This window comes from Stegastes partitus, unplaced genomic scaffold (assembly GCF_000690725.1).
Source record: "Stegastes partitus isolate 25-593 unplaced genomic scaffold, Stegastes_partitus-1.0.2 Scaffold1352, whole genome shotgun sequence".
Classification (NCBI taxonomy): Eukaryota; Metazoa; Chordata; class Actinopteri; family Pomacentridae; genus Stegastes; species Stegastes partitus.
Genome location: NW_007579083.1, coordinates 119331 through 138858, shown reverse-complemented (window position 1 = coordinate 138858; position 19528 = coordinate 119331). Strand labels below are relative to the sequence as shown.

The 19528-nt window shown below is 44.2% G+C and overlaps 1 protein-coding gene across 7 annotated transcripts in view; it reads left to right on the top strand.

Annotated features, from left to right (window-relative positions):
- Nucleotides 1-17389, top strand: part of LOC103369946 (serine/threonine-protein phosphatase 2A 56 kDa regulatory subunit gamma isoform-like) — a 36576-nt gene extending 19187 nt beyond the window's left edge. For 5 of the 7 annotated variants that reach the window (XM_008298806.1, XM_008298805.1, XM_008298807.1 and 2 more), the window contains 13 exons: nucleotides 2755-2954; nucleotides 7796-7906; nucleotides 8008-8100; nucleotides 8188-8318; nucleotides 8414-8473; nucleotides 8618-8726; nucleotides 10795-10848; nucleotides 11332-11502; nucleotides 11594-11721; nucleotides 11824-11925; nucleotides 12059-12131; nucleotides 12853-12969; nucleotides 13873-17389. In XM_008298806.1, coding sequence (XP_008297028.1) covers nucleotides 2755-2954; nucleotides 7796-7906; nucleotides 8008-8100; nucleotides 8188-8318; nucleotides 8414-8473; nucleotides 8618-8726; nucleotides 10795-10848; nucleotides 11332-11502; nucleotides 11594-11721; nucleotides 11824-11925; nucleotides 12059-12131; nucleotides 12853-12969; nucleotides 13873-14007 — 1484 coding nt within the window. In that variant the 3' untranslated portion in view covers nucleotides 14008-17389. The remainder of the gene's footprint in view (nucleotides 1-2754; nucleotides 2955-7795; nucleotides 7907-8007; nucleotides 8101-8187; nucleotides 8319-8413; nucleotides 8474-8617; nucleotides 8727-10794; nucleotides 10849-11331; nucleotides 11503-11593; nucleotides 11722-11823; nucleotides 11926-12058; nucleotides 12132-12852; nucleotides 12970-13872) is intronic. The other 2 variants (XM_008298810.1, XM_008298812.1) reach the window with 1 other exon arrangement.
- The last annotated feature ends 2139 nt before the right edge of the window (nucleotides 17390-19528 follow it).

The window sequence follows — 19528 nt, the reverse complement described above, 5'->3', positions numbered from 1 at the left end:
CTGGGTTTCCTCTTTACTCCCAGTTGGTATTATTCATGATTTACAGTTTGGCATCTCTGTGATGGATCAGTAAATCAGCCACATACGACTCGGTTGTAAAACCAGCAGCAGCAGCCTCCGTGCATCTCTGATTACCGGTGGTCACGCCGTGGTCCAAAGTCCCGTGTCAGCGCGCCGTCGCCATGGTGACCCGCGGTACACAGGCAGATTGTTAAACGGGGGGACGAGGCCGACTCGAGAACCGCCGGCCGTGACCAACAGATTAATGCTGCCCCACAGGTAGATTTTTATGAGCTGACATTTAGTTTTTAGTCACTAATCCCGGGTTGGATGAAAATGAATGTGTTTTGGTTTCAGGGTACTTTTGGTAGCCGGGAATCGGACCCACTGAGGCTCATTTACCGGAGAAGCTGACTCATGTCATCGCTTACAGGCTGCTGCTGACATTTAGATCATTTTGAAGCAAAATAGTTCCTCCCTGAGTCAAAGAGGTGTCTCCCAATGCAGTACTTAAACCACAGCGGAGTGTGTGACGCTGCTGGCTGCTCGGTGCACGGTGGACTGATTATAGTAATGGCGTCCTATCGTCCCAAAAAAAGCTGCAAGTCAACTACACTTGATGCACTCTCTGCTTCCTGAGCACTGACGAGAGCTGGAGGGAGAGCACCACTTCATTGCTGTTTTAAAATAGCTGAAACGGTTTCCTGTACCTTTGGCATACTTCTGAAGTTCTCTTGCTTGTTTATACACTTTGTGTTTTTGCAGAAGTTTGGATGCATTCATTGGGAAAGCCCTCCAGGACTCCTGGGAAGAGGCTTGAAACACTTCCAGAGCTTTTGTGTGCCTTGCTGTTGGCGCTAACCCGCAGAGAATCTGAGAATTGATTAAAATCTTAATGAAATCAAACAAAACGTACCATTTGAAGAGACGTTATGCAATCTATGCATTCATTATTTAATAGTAAATACAGGTGATGAAATTAAATGCATGCTGTGTTGAGTAACAGTGTTCTCATCCTTAACATGAATCATTGATTTGCTAGAGGCAGTAACGCGTGGAGGTTGGCTCACTGTGTGGAGTGCAGTAGCTGCAAGAACGTGTAATGATTTTTTAAAATTGCGAGTTAATGATGATATAAATGTGTCTCCCTATTCCCGAAGGCTGATGAAGGAGCTGTGCATCATTAATGTGGTGGTAGCACCGTCTTTGACATGTTAAATTATTGATTCAGCATTTACATTTGATTTTTGAGCCTGATTGTGGTGGCATTAAGCAGCACTTTGAAGTCATTACCACCTGGAGTGCAACACACAGGCTTCCTAACACTGTGAAAAACTATAGAGTTTGGTTTTAATAGTTCACAGCTTTGGATGCGTTTGGATAAAAGAGTTTAGAAATGAATCGTGCTTCCAAACTTTTGCCCTTGTTCTGTTTTTGAAAAGGTAAAATCCTGAACTTCTAAAACTAGACTGGCTGTACAAGCAATGCCTTCTTCTTGGCATTTGAAGCAGACAGCCAGCGCAACCAAAGTGTTAACCACCATGTAGGTCACACTGAGCTTTTATCATCGAATGCAAGGCAAGAAGTGTGGCCTACGACTGATCGACTGATATTCACTCCTACACAGAGTCTGTACAACATTCTGATAGCTGCACCAACCCAGACGTCTGCAACCAAATTAGTCTGAAAAGCATCATTGAATGTGTCATAGTTAATGGGGATGTCCCTGTCAAGTTGTTTTTTTGTCCCCGATCAGATAATACAGAATAGTTCAATGTTAATAATATGGATCCAGTGTGTATGCACTGTGTGACATCTAGCGTGGGGAGTGTGGGGTGTCCCGTGGCTCCACACGCTCCAAAGATATGTATTTGCTACTTGCATGTCAGACAATGTATTGCAAAATAACTGTAGTACCTGTTTGGGCCTGCAGGTGGAGCCTCTTACTGTTTTATACTGTAGCAAGCAGAGAGCATTGTGGGGGTTTAGCTAACAACAGGCAGCATGACAACGACTTCTGTGATGCTAACTGACCTGAGTTCAGAGTGTTTCAGCCCATTGCAAACGTCCCGTGTGTTCGGCTCGTGTTATCAGTTGATTATTGATTGATAATGCTACCGATTATTATTTAAGAACCTTTTTCAAAATCGTCCTAACACAAATTTTGCTCTCTTTTTGCGACACCTGCGTAACAGCGGATGTAAACAGTCGAGCATGAGTTTGTGTCGGTACTGATCAGTGAGGTAATGCTTTAATAGACAAAAAAACTAAATATTCACCTTGTCTGAGCATGAAGGAGTAATGCACTGATGTTTGACTATCACCTCATTACTTAACAGCCACATGTCGTACATTTTGCAGCACGTCTTACTTTATATGAACTAAAAATATATCGCGAAGCCAATTCCAGTGTTTGTGTTTCCAGTCACAGGTAGATATTTTCTCCAACTTGTTCAGACATTGTGAGGACCCACACACACAGATGCATCTATCAGCTGTGTGGTAGTCTGATGGTCATTTATCAGAGCGACTGCTTCACAAAAACCTCCATCAGTCTGTGAAAGCTGTGAGCGTGAGGAACAGTCTCTCTGATAAATTATTGTCTTGAATGTTGCACCTCGGCGCTCTCCTATCTGATGGTGAAATCATTAACATTCGGCCCCGCAAAGACGCTTCGCTTCTGTTCCTTTCAGATAAATGCAAAGTCTCGGCACACCTATTAATTCCCGCATTTCTTTTTCTCCCCGTTTGCAGACGTTCCCCCCGCGGAGCAGGAGAAGCTGTTCATCCAGAAGCTGCGTCAGTGCTGCGTCCTATTCGATTTTGTCTCCGACCCGCTGAGTGACCTGAAATGGAAGGAGGTGAAACGGGCAGCGCTGAGCGAGATGGTGGAGTACATCACCCACAACAGGAACGTCATCACCGAGCCCATCTACCCGGAGGTGGTCCACATGGTCAGTGTTAAGCCAGAGTCACTCACATCTAACATGCCTCAGGCCTGGCAGAAAAGAAATCAGCGTTTTGTGTCACAGTGTTGTGATTAATGTCAACGCAGGTGAAGCAACAGGTTTGTGTCTGTGTTTCAGTTTCACATCTCAGCGCTGGAATTTGCTTCAGTATTAGAAAGAGGACGCTCGGCTTATCTTTAGAAATGTGAACTCGATCTTGGTTTTTTTCTGTTTAGTGATTTCACAGCGACAAATATAAAGTGTTAAAAACTGATTTGTGACTCACAATTACAAAAGCTGTCACATAACTGTACTACAAGAATCATAATGTTCATAAAACTCAGTTTACTGAAATCTGAAGTTCTGCATTAGGAACATTCATCACATGGTCAGTGTTTCCCACAAGTGAACACCTTTTTACACTGACTGTACTGATGTGTCTAACTTTTTTAAAATTTAAATCTCTTGCCAGGTCATAATTTAGGTGCAGCCAAATCTTCAGTCTGAACAATACATTTTGTTGGCAGTTCACGTACACATTAGTACGTCAGTGATTGTAAACGGGAATAAAGGTGCAGGATCAGGATTATCCAGGATTTAAATTTAGTCAGAGATGCGTCTGTCACGGCACAGGAAAGTCGACGCTCTTTCAGTAAAACCTCTCTTCTGAGCTGCTCTTTGGTTGCACTCTTTGCAGTAAATGCATTGTGTTGTCATACCTCAGTGTTTCCCACAGTTTGAGAGCTGACTGGTGCATGCAGAGATGTGTAGCCCTGGTTGGTTTCTGAAGCTCCAGTTTGCTAGTTGAGTGTGCACAGAGAAGCTTTTAGTCTCCATCAGTTGCTGCAGCAGCTCAGACAGGTGTTTGACCAAAAACTTGTCCCATTAAAATGAGGCGTTTTAATGTCACATTTACCCACTGAGTGATTTAATTTAGCGGGCCGGGTCGCCCAGACACACAGGCAGACCTGCTAAATGTCAGGCTCACCGGTGCGACTAATGAAAATGTTTAGACTTTGCACTTGACAGATTTTTGGTTGGAGCCCTTTGATGGATAACCCTAACTAGTGGCTTCACTCTGCAGCTGCTGTACGCCAGTTTTCCATCAAACTTATTAGGTTATATAAAACACTGGGCCTCCCTGTTGGCTGTGTGTCTCTGATAAGTGCGGCGGTTCAGGAGGTTGGTTGGTTTTTAAAATGCTCTCTTCAATTAATGGCTGAATGTTCATGAGCTGTGGTGTGTCACCGAGGTGAGGATTTTCTCTCATTGTCTGTAGAGTTCTGTGAGCTGTACCTGTGAAAAAGCCTCCGCTGAACGCTGCTGACCTTGAAGAGCCTTCTGACTCATTAGATTGTCGCTGCTGCTTTTCTTATTCCATTAACCTCAGTGGGATGTCTATTTAAAAGGGTACGTCTTATTCTTTATCGTGGGCTTTTTTTTCCTGCAGCGTGGGATGAGAAATGCTGTGGTTTCTGCTGTCAGAGATATTTACTGGTTTCAGAGTTTGTATTTTTTGGTTCTCATAGGAAACTCTACACGAGCGTCTCTCCCCCTCAGTTTGAACCCAAAGCTCTGTGTCGCATTAACCCGCTGCATCTGTTTAAAACCTTTAAATCATTGGTGAACCATTAAGTGATCCATTTGTGTTTCCGTGGCTGATCTGTGCTGTCGGTTTGCGACTCCTGAGCTGTTTGTACCTGTGCGGCTCTGAACTCGTCCGGCTGCTACTGTACGTCCACTGGAAACGTGCTCCTCTCAGGTCGTGATCTCGGATGCGTTTTGCGGTGCCAGATTTGCTTTCCCAAGCCAAATTAAAAAGCCTTTGATGTTAATCAAAGCCCTGCCTCAATGCCACATGGTCAACTGCAGATGATCAAGGTGCAAATTTCCCCCCGCCGTCCTTCTTGTCGAGGCTTTATTTGATCAGCGCGGCAGAAAATGCAACCGAGCTGCCAAATCAGCATAAAAATATACTCTTATTCCTGGCAGCCCCCTCTCGCCTGCCCCCTCCAAGACAAGGGCTCTTTGAAGCTCACTGATGGCTTTCATCATCAAAGTACGGAGAGTGCCACGACAAACTCCTTTATGGCAGTAAAGAGTGTATTCTTATGCTAACACTGTGCGCATTATTTTGTCCCAGAAGCCCCCAGTGCTGAAGCTCCGGAGCTGTATTTTAGCAGACCTTTGGATGACACCACAGTAGTTGTTCCATTAGTCCCGTCCTCAGGGGGGACGTAAGAAAGGCCTTCTGCTAAGAATACAAACACGATGGTGAGCGCGTCTTGACCTCTGGTTCGGCTGCGCTCTCCAGGGACTCTCTAAATGCACTGGCTAGAAAGTGAGAACGGACTTGGAGGGAAAAGGACGGATGCTTCCCGGTTTTGGGGGATTGCACTTCCACTGAAACAGCCTCTTATCTCAGAGCAGCACAAGACAGAATGTCCAGCATCTATTTTTCATTCATTCTTCCTCATAAAGAAAACATTCGACATTTTGGATGCAGGTTTGGATTTCTCACGATTTGTCTGTCGAGGCCGTTTTGGACAGTAAGAGGATCGGACAGCTACCAAATTCCTAAAAAAGCAAAATAACATTTGATGAGAATCCGTTTAGAGGATCACAGAGTAAATAGCTGCCGTATCCCATGATTTCAGTTCATGTATGCGTGACAAACCCTAACCCGACAGCCTGCTGGTTAGTAATGGTACGATTGTGGGTTAAGTGTCTAGTTTGCTTTTCAAACACTGCGGCTGAAGTGTTTCCGATTTCTTCCATCGTGTTCATTGTTTCAGGTGTCAGATGTGTTGGAGAAGCAAACATTCAATCCCTGGTAGCACATAGAGCAGACAAACAGCCAGACTTTAAGGTTACACGGCACAGAGTGCAGCTAAATGCAAGATGAAAGGTAAATGTAGATCAGCGTGCATTTACTAAAACACATGTTGGTATTACAGAAGATAAGCCTCCAGTGTGTGCATTCAACTTCTCTTTATTCTAAGGCTCAAAATCGTACCTGCTCATCGACCAATCAGTTGATTTGCTGGGAAAAAACAATCTGCATGTTCTGAAATGTTCCACCTGCAGCCTTATGATAAATACATTAAAACAGTTCTTAGTATTTGTGGTATATTAAACCATTTTAACCTGCTTATTTAAAACTAAAACGATTAGAACGGACCGAGAGCAAACCAGCTGCACATATTCATAGGATTTCCTCAAATAGGAACATATCAGCAGCACAAGAACTAGTGAGGAACACACAAGTTACAGATCCATCAACCTGTATGGGAATAAAGCCCTCCGTACCTTAAACACATAAACTCATAATGCATTGAGGTATGGAGGGCTTCTTTCCCATATGAGTACACAAATATGAAACTTGGATAACAATGGCAATAAAAATATGAGGTGGAGAAGTTAGTAAAGTTAAAGAAAAAAAAGCATTTAAGATGTAAAACTTAAAGGTATCATTTAAAGCAAGAACAGCTGGAAGTAAAATAAGATTGAATTAAAAACCTGAACTGCCCGAAGGATCATCATGAGTCGGTGCAAAGAGAGTAACAGAGCAGCAAACGTCATACGGTCCCGTCATGTGAGTTTAGTCAGAGCCAGCATGTTCAAGGACAGCAGTGAAGTAACGTCAGGGGGTAAAAACAGACTTAGTTTCTGGTTTTTCATCTGTTGTTGAGCTGTGATATACAAACCTGCAAGCTTACAATCAGCTTGTTGGACATAAAACGCAGCCACAGCGACGACTTCTTGACTCGGATCCGTTAGTTTGGAGCCAGTTCCTCGTAAATGTTCAGTAAATGTTCAATAAGCTGGACCTGCATTAGGATGAGACAGTTCAAGGTTGTGACAACGTCTGTGTGTTTGTCTTGCCATCAAAACAATGGATTAATCCTGGAGTGTAGCAGCTCCTTATTGAAAATGACACCTGAGATCGTCCGACTGATGAGAGTTTGTTGGGAGCATATCCACCAACCAGTCGAGCAGTTCACCTGGACAGACGCTGCAGCAGACGGTCCTGCTCGCTCAGGACACGAACATCATGGTTTCTCCAGCACTTAGAGGAGGAAGGCAGCAGCTGCCAGACTGGGGTTTGACACACTGTTGTAGTCCAGCAGCTCCACTGTCATAGTTCTGTTTGTATAGTCAACAGATTGATCCTGTAATTCTGATACGATAAGCCTTCATTAATCCCACAGCGGGGACATTTTTAGAAATGATAGGAAGGAAGCCACTCATTCTGGGAGTCATTGATCACCATGTTGGCAGCTGGAGAAGCAGAAACATGACGATGAGTGAAACCAGAACAAGAGTCGCTGTCTCACCTCCGACTGGTTCAGAACGCAGCATCGAGACTCTACCTGGGCTTAGCAGTTGGTTTTAAAATGGACATTAAGGTTCTCCTGATCATTTTTATCTGGGTCTGGCCTCAGGCTACCGGGCAGAACATTGGACCCCATGTGAGCAGAAGCTTAACCGTAAAGATGCTTTTGCCGTTGGAGTCCTTTGGCTTTGGAGCAGCCTGCCTGAGGAGATGAGACGTCCTCTAAATCACATCTAAAAACCCATTTTTCTAGACTTCCTTAAGGTTCTTATTTTGTTTGTATGACCTTGTGTTGTTGTGACTTTTGTCTTTGCACTTTATCCTAGCTTCAGTCTGTGTGTTTGACCTTATTGTCTGACTTCCTGTTGTTATTTTGCTCTGTGGGTTTCCTGCCTTTGCTGCGTCTGTCTTTGCAAACCCTGTTTTAGAGTTTCTGTATCGATAGGAATTGCTCGTCTTACCTGAAACTCTTTGGGCTAAGCGGTCCTTCTGCTCTCTGTCTGTTCTTCAGTTTGCTGTGAATATGTTCAGAACGCTGCCGCCGTCGTCCAACCCCACCGGTGCCGAGTTCGACCCAGAGGAAGACGAGCCCACGCTAGAGGCTGCGTGGCCACATCTACAGGTACACGAGTACAGCGGCACGCAGAAACACATCCTGTTTTTTCACTCTGACCTGATGAGAATCAATAAACGAGTCTTTAAACTTGAGCTTTTCTCCTGCAGCTCGTCTATGAGTTCTTCCTACGGTTCCTAGAGTCCCCGGACTTCCAACCAAACATAGCCAAAAAGTATATTGACCAGAAGTTTGTAATGCAGGTGAGCAGTTTCTTTGGCTTTCTAGATCGTTTTCATGTCGTCCTGGTGTCTCACTAACCTCCTCTGTTTTTTTTTTGTTGCTCTCAGCTCTTAGAGCTGTTCGACAGTGAAGACCCCAGGGAAAGAGATTTTTTAAAGACCACTCTGCATCGCATTTACGGCAAGTTCCTGGGCCTGCGAGCGTACATTAGGAAGCAGATTAATAACATATTTTATAGGTGAGTGTGTGTTTCGATCTATTCGCGGCACTCGTGTTAAATGGGTCACCAGGAGGAACCCACATTTGTGATTGTTGTTTTTTTTTCTTTTTCAGGTTCATTTATGAGACCGAGCATCATAACGGAATAGCAGAATTACTGGAAATACTCGGCAGGTACGATGCTGTGGTGACAGGCTGTGGTTCACACATTAGTTTTGCTTTTGTTTCCTCTCTGTCAGCAGTTTTTCAGTGAAGTTAGAGCTGCTTGTTTGCACTTGTACACAGTTGTTCCTCTAACGAGCTCCTTTCTTCTTACAGCATAATCAATGGATTCGCATTACCGTTGAAGGAAGAGCACAAGATATTCCTGCTGAAAGTCCTGCTGCCTTTACACAAAGTCAAGTCTCTTAGCGTTTATCACCCACAGGTTTGTCTTTAGACTGTAAACAAGACTTCATAACGAGGGATGCACTGGTACCGCCGTTGGTCTGACTTGTGCTTACGTCTGGATGCTTAATAACACCGAACACATCGAACCACCACAGTTCTGACAGCGAGGTGTTACTTCATCAGATGCACCTGCGACGGCTTGTCGAGAGGACAAACTGCAGAAACTCGCATTTGCATGTGGACTTCAATCCCCATCAATCCGCTAAGCTGTTAAAGTGACGCCGCTTTTCTACGTCTGAGTCGTGAAGCCCAAGACCGAAATGTCCTCAATTAGGACAAAGCTGCTGACGCTCACAGAGTCGGGCAGCTTTGTTTGCATTTGAATCGAGCTGAATCAAGCAGCCATTAGTGAACTGGTTATTGCACGTTTATTGCATTAGTTTGATTTTTAAACATGCATTCTTTGGGCGGATTCGTGTTTCATGGCTGAGAAACGTTTGACATGGAGGCTAGTGTTGGTAACACATTGCCCAGAAACACAAAACTACAGGTAATGATAAGGCTTTATTCCTCTGAGCTCCAACACTTTCTGGGTGTTTCTTGCTCCCGACACGTTGCAGGCTCATTTTTCTCTGCAGTATGAAGTCCATCAACCACGACTAGAAGGAGACAGAACTCAGAAATGTCCTGTGTGCAGCGTAACGTCGTTAAAATGCCAAATGTCATTAAGAAAAACAAAACTAAAATTGAATTTCTTTGATTATTGAGTCTCACAAAAAACGAAGAAGCCTGAAGTTAACTCGTGCAGCATGTTTCCACGTGTCCACAGGTGTCACCAACACTGGAGGAACATGACTCCATATGGCAATGAATGAGGCAGGTAGACGAAGGAACACGAATAAAATACTATCATTTGAAGCTTAAGGTTTACTTCCACAGTTGCAGATCACAGATAAGAGTACTTCAAGGAAACTCCAGCAATTCTTTGTGTTTTGACAGTTTCTGGCTCTGATGAATGGTGGAATTTTGTCATAAAAAAAAAAGTGAACACATCTTTAAACAAGTAGTTTTTGGTTTTCAGAGGGTTGAAAGACAAATATAAGTGCATGCACACAGGGAGCTGGAGCAACCTCAGCAAAAGCAGGAATGATTCTGAGTGTGTCAAACGGACACTGAACGTTTTATGATCATTTAGTGGCCGTGGCTTGACAAAGTGCTGCCGGTGAGCTTCTCGTCCTTGTTCAGTTCACAGAGACTGTAGGAGTCGACCTTACAGCCATCAGTCACCAGCCGCCCGTGAAAACAGACGCTCAGCTGCTGCGTCGATGGTCTCGCTCGACCCTCAGGAAGTCCATAAAGTTCTTAGCGGCCCAGTCTGTCACTTTCCCTGTCCTTAAACCAGAGCGTTGTGTGGGCACCAAGCCCAGCGAGCCCCACCCGGGCCGGTCCGAGCTGCCGGGCACGACGACGTCTCTGAAACAGACCCTGAGTTCGCAGGTCGGATTCTTTAGCCAAACTTTGGAAATACCTGCCAGCATGTAGTTAGCGTCCAGTACCTGCTGGGATCAGCTGTGAAAACGTGTTTTGACTTTCTGTGGAGCTGCGATCAAGACCGTCTGTCATCTGGTCGACTACTGAGGACAGCTCAGCTCGTGGTAACAGTTTGGAAACTCATACCTGGGCTCCAGTACGTAGAGAAGATGATGAAGTTTCCATGTTAGCTAGAACGGACACTGACTGGTCATCCAGAGGTTCTGTCTTTTATACAGACTGTGGTTCGTCTCTAGCGTTTGAAAGCATCAGCAAGCTCATTAAACTTTGTTCTGTGTTGGTTTTGCACAGTTTTTAAATCAAATTACTTGTATTAAAGAAGCTCTTTGTCACTTCTATTGACAGTAAGTTAACAATTCAGACTTTGCTGCTCCTCCACCGTCCTGCTGGGCGTCAGAGCAGCTTTACAAACATATGTGTACATAACATAACAAACATATGTAGGTACTGGACTGACGCTCTACACTGGTTCTGGTATCAGTGCATCCCTGATTATAACATCCACGTTGATGATGTTGGAGGTAATAACATGTTGTGTGTGTCTTTGCTCTCAGCTGGCCTACTGTGTGGTACAGTTCTTAGAGAAGGATAGCACCCTCACAGAGCCGGTAAGATTTCATCTGCTAATATTGTTTTGCCGTTTGTGTTGCTGATTGAATTAGCCCTGAATATCCTGTCTGCCTGAGATGACTTAAATCCAATAAAAAACCCAAGAAGTCTGCTTCTAAAGTTCATGTTTTAGTATTTAATTAGGCGCCTTCAAACAGAACATTGGATTAATCATCAGAAATATGTGGAGCACTTGTCCTATTATACAACAGCGTGTATTACTTTACCAATGCACGGCCAGTCACTTCAATGAAAAGAAAAAAAATGCTCAAAACAGGACAAAACAAGTTGCAGGAAATTTGCTAGCTGGAAAACAAGCTTTATCAGATTTCAGCTGGTTCAAATAAACATGTTGGGAATTGTTTGACGTAAATCTAATAGAAAAAAAAAGGAGCTATTTTATGTGCCGTGTGTCTCTCAGTCTAATGTTTGTTCTTTGTCACTGATCCTTTAATGAATCCGGCGTGTTCTTGTGTCTGCAGACAGTCATGGCTTTGTTGAAGTACTGGCCAAAGACCCACAGTCCAAAAGAGGTGATGTTCCTCAACGAGCTGGAGGAGATTCTGGACGTCATCGAGCCCTCGGAGTTTGTCAAAGTCATGGAGCCGCTCTTCAGGCAGCTGGCCAAGTGTGTGTCGAGCCCACACTTTCAGGTGTGTGTGTTTCAGCGTGCAGAGGTGTGTGTTTTGTGGTTTTGTTGTGTATGTGCTTGCATGTAACCGTGCTACAAATCTGTGCTGTCAGGTGGCAGAGCGAGCGCTGTACTACTGGAACAATGAATACATCATGAGCCTGATCAGCGACAACGCTGCCAAGATCCTGCCCATCATGTTTCCGGCACTTTACCGCAACTCCAAGACCCACTGGAACAAGTGAGTGTCTGCACAGGCCTCCTCTGTGGCCGCTTCTCATGGTGGTTGGCCACGATGTTGTAGAGCTGAGTGACCCGCCGTAACTGTTCTGTGTGTGTGCAGGACAATCCACGGGTTGATCTACAACGCCCTGAAACTGTTCATGGAGATGAACCAGAAGCTGTTTGATGACTGCACTCAGCAGTTCAGGGCGGAGAAAAGCAAGTAAGTCATCGTGTGAGCAGAAAATATCAGTGACATGTCCATATTCCAGATGGAAGACACGAGTGATGCCTCGTAGCTTTGTGATGTCAGCGTGTGTTTGAGGTGATTTCTATCTGCTTTGTTTGCGTCTCAGAGAGAAAGCCAAATGGAAAGAGAGAGAAGAAGCTTGGCTGAAGATTGAGAATCTCGCAAAGTCGAACCCACAGGTGAGCAGAGACAGTGTACCCAGCACAGCCAGGAGTTCTCACTGGTTGAAGACTTGAATCAGTAAATAAATAAAATGTGCGTCATGGTTTTAAGTTTCTGTGACCGCCCACCAGTGGTGTGACCAGTTGAACTGTGGAGCTGGATAAGTTTGTGTGCATGAAGAAAAAATGTGAAAACTAAAACCTTCCTAAAGTAGACTAAAGATTTAAAGTCAATGCAGCATTCGGCGCCTTTCAGTTTGAACAAACACACCTCGAGTTTGATGAAGGACTTCATTCAAATCAGTATATCGTGGACTCACAAGTTCACAGGAAGCGAGCTCAGGCCGGTATTAGCCATGTGTTAGGCTGCATCTTTCCTCGTCTTGCTGGATGTCTTTTCCGTGGAGTCGACCACTTTAGCAGGACAGGAGCACAGGAAGTAACGGCAGCATCTGGCAAAAAAGACGATCGACTAAATCCAGAGAACAGTTCAGCAGATGAACCGAGGAGACGCAGGCTGAGATGTTTATGGTGGGCTTGTCCTGGAGGGATGCAGAGTTTTTGTGCTCACTTTTATGGCACATTACATTTGACGTGTCCGTGTTTTATGTCAGTCGGTGTATTTCATTAGACCGAGACTCCAACGGCGGCTTAACTGCCACAAGTTCATACTTTGCCAGCTTTTGTAGGGAAACAGAGACGGTGGTTCATAACCTTTCCTTCTCCTCTTCCTGTGCAGTTTCTGACGTACGTTGACTCGATAGGATCAGGCAGTCCGATGGACATGGAGACAGACGGGCCGCTGCTAGACGATGTTAACTTGCTAAAGAAAACCGTAGCGGAGGAAGCCACACAGGTCAGTGTAGCAGGGAGATGTTTGAAACAACCAGACTCAGAGGTTTAGGTTTGATGTGGGCAGCAGAAACCGTTCACATGGTAGCAGTCACTACCAAACACTGCCACTGATGGATGAGGACATACAAGGAATTAGTCTGACTTTATCTACATGAAACTGGAAATCATTGTGGTTTAATTTGTTTTACAAGCTTTTTATATTTGCACAGAAACGATATGATGTTTTAGAAATCCTTTGGCCTGAATGTGAAGCATTCCTGGACTGTCTGGGGTCAAAACGCAGGAATGCTTTGAGCTAATGTGCAAATATTAGTGTCATTGTTTCTGTGTATCAGTGAAGATGAGCAGATCATCAGGTCACCAAATGAGAACGAGCTGTGTTCATAGTCAGTTGTTTTATGAAGCAAAGGGAAGCTATGAGTAGATGAACTATATTTAGTTGTTAGTGTGTGTATGTGCACATGTATGTTGGTCTGAATAACAGAAAGCTTCATGACTACCCAGCAGCCTGAGATCATTGTGTAGCTCGCTCAGATATTTGAGGTGACTTTGGGTGATGTTACTGACCAGGAGAAGAGCTCGTCACTCCGTCCTGTACGTAGTTTCCTCTGTTACGGCCATTATTCAAACTATTCACACAGACATGGCTTCAATGATTCACAAATGATCATCCCAGCTGCCTTCCAAGTCCACAAGAACTGAAAAAGTAGTTTGTTTTGCCTTGAACGAATGTGTTTGCATGAGTCCGGACTCAACATTTACATTTTTTATTCTGTCCATCGTTGCTCTTCATGTGCAGTTTGTGACAGCAGTGTGTGTGATCCGAGTGCCTGAACACACAGATGTTTAGAGGTGTCCAGACTTGGACGTGTCATGCAGCCTTCTGTTCTCCTTCCCCGTCCAGATCCAAAAAGATCAGCGCCGAGAACGCCCGCTGATGAGGAGGAAATCGGAGCTGCCCAAAGACATCTCCACTGTCACGGCCTTGGAGCTGCACCGGAGAGCCGAGGAGATGTTGACGACGCACGACGGCCACTAGGAGACCGCGCCAGATCCACCGTAAAACCAGCAGCATCCACAGAGGAACCACAGGCCCGCCGAAGGCCCAGCACAACCACAGAACTCTGGTATCTCAGTCCAGCCCAGCACAACCACAGAACTGGATGGTCCCAGCTCCACCTGACACACAAAATGTCTACAGCCACACAACTGAAGCCTGGTTTGGGCTTTTCGGGGAGAAGCGGTGCTCGGTCCTTACTGATCCCCGCCTCCCTCCACCTTACCCCGGTTCCGGTCCAGCAGAGGCGGCGCTGGACGGTCCCGCGTGACCACGACATGCACCGCTCCCTGAACTTCACCAGAGATCCCGTCTTGTCGTTTTCTCCTCCCCCCCTCCAGTTTTTCCTCCTCTGTCCTGTCAGTTTGTGTTTCGGCGGCGCTCTGCTGCCCCCTTCTGGTCATGTTTCTCAGGTGTTCTGTTCTGCGTGTTGAGCTGTCGTCTCTTCTCGCCTCTTCTTTATAGATGTCAGGTGCTTGTACAAACAATATGAGGCCCCGCCCCCAAACACCACCGAGGACTCAAAACAAAAGCAGAAGGCGTCCGTTGGTGAGGCGGCTCCAGTCGTTTCTATAGATTTAGTATTTTTCTCATGACATTTAAACGAGACGGCTGTTTATATTTTTCCCTTCATCGTAGATCAGGCGCTCTTCTCAGAGTTAAAAACAAAACAAGAAAAACAGCTTCCTGTCTGTGTGACTGTTCTGTTGCTCGCTATTATTTCACTTTCCATCAGCCGTGAAGCTTCAGTTCTGTTTATGAGGACAGAACCAGCAGAGGAGGCAAAGCAGAGCCCGACCGATACTGGACTCGTGAGGCCGCTTCAGTACTGACACGACGTGTTCTTTAGTTATATCCAAACATATATACACAAAGAGTCTGTGAGATGATGTTTAAATGGCCGGTGTGGTGGACTTTCCATAAAGTCGCTGTTTGACTCGGCACCGCTCTGCTCAGCTACATGCGCTGCAGACAGTGAGCTGGACATGATAATGATAAACTAGTAGTCACATGAGGAAAGATTTACTAGAAACTGCAAAATACCACAAAAAACCGGCTCCAATATCACAAATGTTTACACTGACAGGAGGCGGCTCCTGACTCTTCAGAGGACGACGTCTTTGTCGGGTTGGTTTTGGTTTCTTTCGTGTCAGACTTGAGAGAATAGTTACGACTTTCCTGAACACTCCTCAGTTTTTCTCTCAGATGAACAAATCGTTCTGTCTTTACGTTTTTTTTTTAGCAGTTGGATAACAGCTTGTTTTGCTGCTTGTTCAACTCTGTGCAGCCTTCAGCGCCACCTTCTGGCGACACGAGGCAGCCCAGTTTATTTGTGCCAGAAAGCTGAATGGAAACAAACCGAATTCTCATTTTTTTATTTGTATTTTTGTTCCCAACCTTTCAAAAGTTTCTGATTCTATATTATCTACTGAGAGCATTTCTGTATTCCCACGAGGATGCTGTTCTGCAGGATGCTCTGTTTTCACAGACCGGTGTCGGTGGGGCTCTGACTACAAGCATTAAAACACAGTTCTGGTCATCAAACAGAAGTGGCCTGACTGAGGTCCAGGTTCCAGATGTTCCATCCTGTGAAGACGTGTGGTGCCAACATCTCTCCTTCATTTAGCTCCTTTCTTAAAAAAAGAAAAAAGAAGCTCTTTTTAAATGTGTAGGCAATAAGTCAGCACAGATACCAGTTCAGATCCGGTCAAGGCCCGGTCTGCTGCGCCGGTTACATGAGAGGGGGATTGTGGGATTTATTTTTAGTCGCCTGTTTGCGTCCAGCCGTCGTAGGAGCGCGTCTAACGTGGTCATTAGCATTCAGCACAAATCGCTGCCATTCATGTGAGGCTTACGAGAGTTTAGAGAGACGTCTGGGATCCACGCAGCGGTACCGTGAGTCCAAACACGGGCCCGTCCATCGAGGACTTCCTGCTCTGCTCAAGCAAGCGAGACCCTTTTGTTTGTGAAACACTTGGTAGAGAGTAGATTGCTTCATAGAGGAGCTATGTTTGGTTTGAAGAGGTCAAACATGAGCCTTTCTTTTCACAGTGCCTTTTGTAGTCTAAAGGGGACGTTTGCTCAGCTGAGAATCGAGCAGCAGCGCGAAAGAAGAAAAAACGCCGGATAGTTAGAAAAGACGAAGACGCGTTCAGGTGCAGCCGCTCGGACACATGCCTTGTTGTTGTCGGTAGAGCTGGAGGCAGCGTGCTCGCCCCAAACCACTTCAGCGATGAAGCACTTCCTGATAAAACTTGAAAGAAAAATAGAAACACAACTGAAAAAAAGAAAACAACAACAAACTAGTAAAAGAATTGAAATCCGTGATGCTGTCTGTCTGGGTGTGTGTGTCGGTGGAGGCGTGTCACCTCCATTTAAAGCCCCGCTGTCCCATTCCACTTCTTCTTTCTTTTCTCTGATTGTACCATTGTTTGGCCCCTCTGACCTGCACACCTGCTTCGGTTAAAGGTGGAGTCTGCGATGCTAGCCCCAAACATCTCCTCAGTCTTCTCTGTGAAGGCTGAAAACAGTAAAGCTTGGGGGGGAGATGCTTGTTTGTGTGACGGTAAATTCTACCTAATTGCAGACTCCTCCTGCCTCGGTTCTGTTCGATCTGCTTCTGGATGCTTGCAGAGTTCTGTTTGTCGTGGTTTTCGTTCTCCCCCGTTTTGCCTGCAGAACTCTTTGTCAGTGTTTCAACTGAATGTGCAAACTGTAAATAAGACTGCAGCCACGCTGTCCGTTGCTCTCCACGTTGGTCTTGAAGAACAACAGTCACCGGAGAGTTCTGTGTTTTCTGGTTTCTACTTGATGAAGGACGAGCGATTCCATCCTCCCGAGTCATCTGGCGACTGCTGTTCTTCTCTCAATGGCTTTAACTTCGGCTTCTCTGGAGCTCTCGTCTTCATTTTACATAAGCTTTGTTTTCTTTTTCTTTAAAATAAAAAACAACAACATAGAGTCATTATTGCAAGTGTCCTTTAGTATACGTCTCATACTAAATGGCTTCATTGATATTGTACATATGATGTACTTTTTGTGTTATTATTAAATGGTAGATTTCATATTTTGTACAAACTGTGTACAGAATCCAGAGGTTCTGAGCAGCTGCAGCAGCAGACGGCTGTACGCGGCTCAGAGTTCAGCACACGGAACTGTTTAGAACCCGCCTAGAGCTCGGATAGTTTTTTATCTTTGTAATCAGACATCTTCTTTTGTTTTCCACCTCCAGACGTGTGTCGGTCCTACATACATGAGCTTTGTGTGTGTGTGCTTTTATCCAAACCTCCAGTGGTGTACATCTATCTATATACAGCAAATAAAGAGAACATGTGAGTTTTATATTTTCATCCTAAAAAACAAACTGCTTCTGAGTTCTTATTGATCGCTGTCAGTCTGTTTGGTGTTGTTGTGGGACGGAGCTGTTTGCAGCTGGACGGTGGTTTTATGGGTTTTTAGTCAGATTAGAGACTTTTTATTGAACTAATGGGTTCATTCTGCTGATATTACTTCAGCTAATAACAAACCTGATCAAACACTGCTAATGATGGGACTAATGAGGCTTTGTTTACGTCTTCACCAACATTCAGAGTTTTTTATATTGTTTTTGCAATTTTTCTTTTAAAAAAGAAATTACATCTTTTAAACTTTTCCAAGTGATTAATTAGGAACAAATTAAGTAAATCAGTAACAGCTGATGCAGTCTCAGTTACTGCTCAATTTCAAGTCATGGATGAAACCAACGAGCTTAGTGAACTTCTTCTTCTCCTTCTTCTCCTTCTTCTTCTTCTCCTTCTTCTTCTCCTTCTTCTCCTTCTTCTTCGTCTCCTTCTTCTTCTCCTCCTCCTCTCCTTCTTCTTCTCCTCCTTCTCTTTCTCCTCCTGGAGGATGTGTGAGGCAGCAGCTAGAAGTCCTTTTTCCTCTGTGCTGATGGTAACAGAAAGCAGAAGTCCTGTCAGTGATTTGAAGTCCAGTTTCCTCATGTGGAAGCTGAAACAAACCTTAAATCAGTTTAGCAAATCCGTTTATTAAACTGAATTAATGTCTCAAACTGTTGTTTTGGACGTGGAAACATGATGATCAGAGTCACATAAACAAAATGTTGTTCAGTCAGATGGAAGAGGAGCAGCAGAGATGATGGAGTTGAACTGTTCGTGTCTGTTGAAGCGCCGTCGTGGTGAAACTCCTGGATGCTGTTTGTGTTTCTACATGAAGACTTATCCCCAGTGATAAGTCTGATCACAGTGAGCTGTACGTTCAGGCTGATGGAGGGTTTTATTTATTCATAAGCCTCTTTTCACTGTGATTATTTTTAATTTTAACCTCTGCCTGTGTTTTAATTCAGACCTTTACCAGAAAACACTGAACTGATTGGATCACGCTGCAGATTCCGACTTGGGAAATCCACTTTGACTGACTGTGCAGCGCCAACCTGAAATAATGGATTCATTTTTATCCTTTTAAGACAATTAAGGTTTTTAATTTACTTCCAGCTGCTCTTGTTCCAGTGAATTCACTGCTCTATTTATTCTTCATGGTTTGTTTCCTTTTGATTATTTATTACTAATTTCATCCCAGTTTTCTTCTGTTTGCATATCTACAACTTCAGCTTTTCATGTTTGTGTTCAGCCTTTACCAGAACGTAGCTCCAAAAATATATTTCTAAAAAACATTATAAAAACGTAACACCGTGAACTTCTGCTTCAAGCTCACGTAAAGATTATATCATGTGTTTATTATTCATCACTGACATGTAGCTGGAACTTCCAGAGAGGGACCAAGTTTTTAAAAATAAATAAAAAAGTTGAACAAACAGACAGTGAAATAAAAACGGTCCTGTGCTGCCACCTGCTGGACAAACAGCAGCACACATCCAGCACCTGCCGTTAAAAAGCCGTCCGCTGTTTAAAAAGTTCAACAACTTTGTGTAGTTTATAGTTAAAACTGGATTATTAAATATGCAGTTGTTAAGAAATCAGCGGATGTTCAGACTTCCTGATTTCATTAGTATATAATAAATAAAATCACACATTCTGTGTTTTATGATCTGAACAACTGTTTACGTCTTTTATTTTTTAAACTTTTTTTGGCCTCATGTCTAGTTTATCTGCTTCATCGCTTAAATTAATTCCAAAATATAAATAAACGTATACTATATAATATAAACGTTATAATTAGACTCATTTTGACCTCGTTCTGCTGAAATCAGGATGATCCAGGTTTATTGATCACTTGTATCTAATATTCTGAACCACACATATTAAAGCACGTCTGTGTGTAACTGAACTCAGCCTTCATGTGGTATCATGTGTGTCTGTGTTCATACATGTGACAAAGAAGCAGAACATGTGTGTTCTGCATCGTCCTGTTAAACCAACGACAGGTTTGTCTGAGTGGCAGCGACTCGTTAGTAGCAGCACTAATTAGCTTTCAGTGTTTTCCTGCTGCAAGAGTTCATTGATGGAGCAAAGCAGTCGTATCATAAGTTTCATATTATAGATCA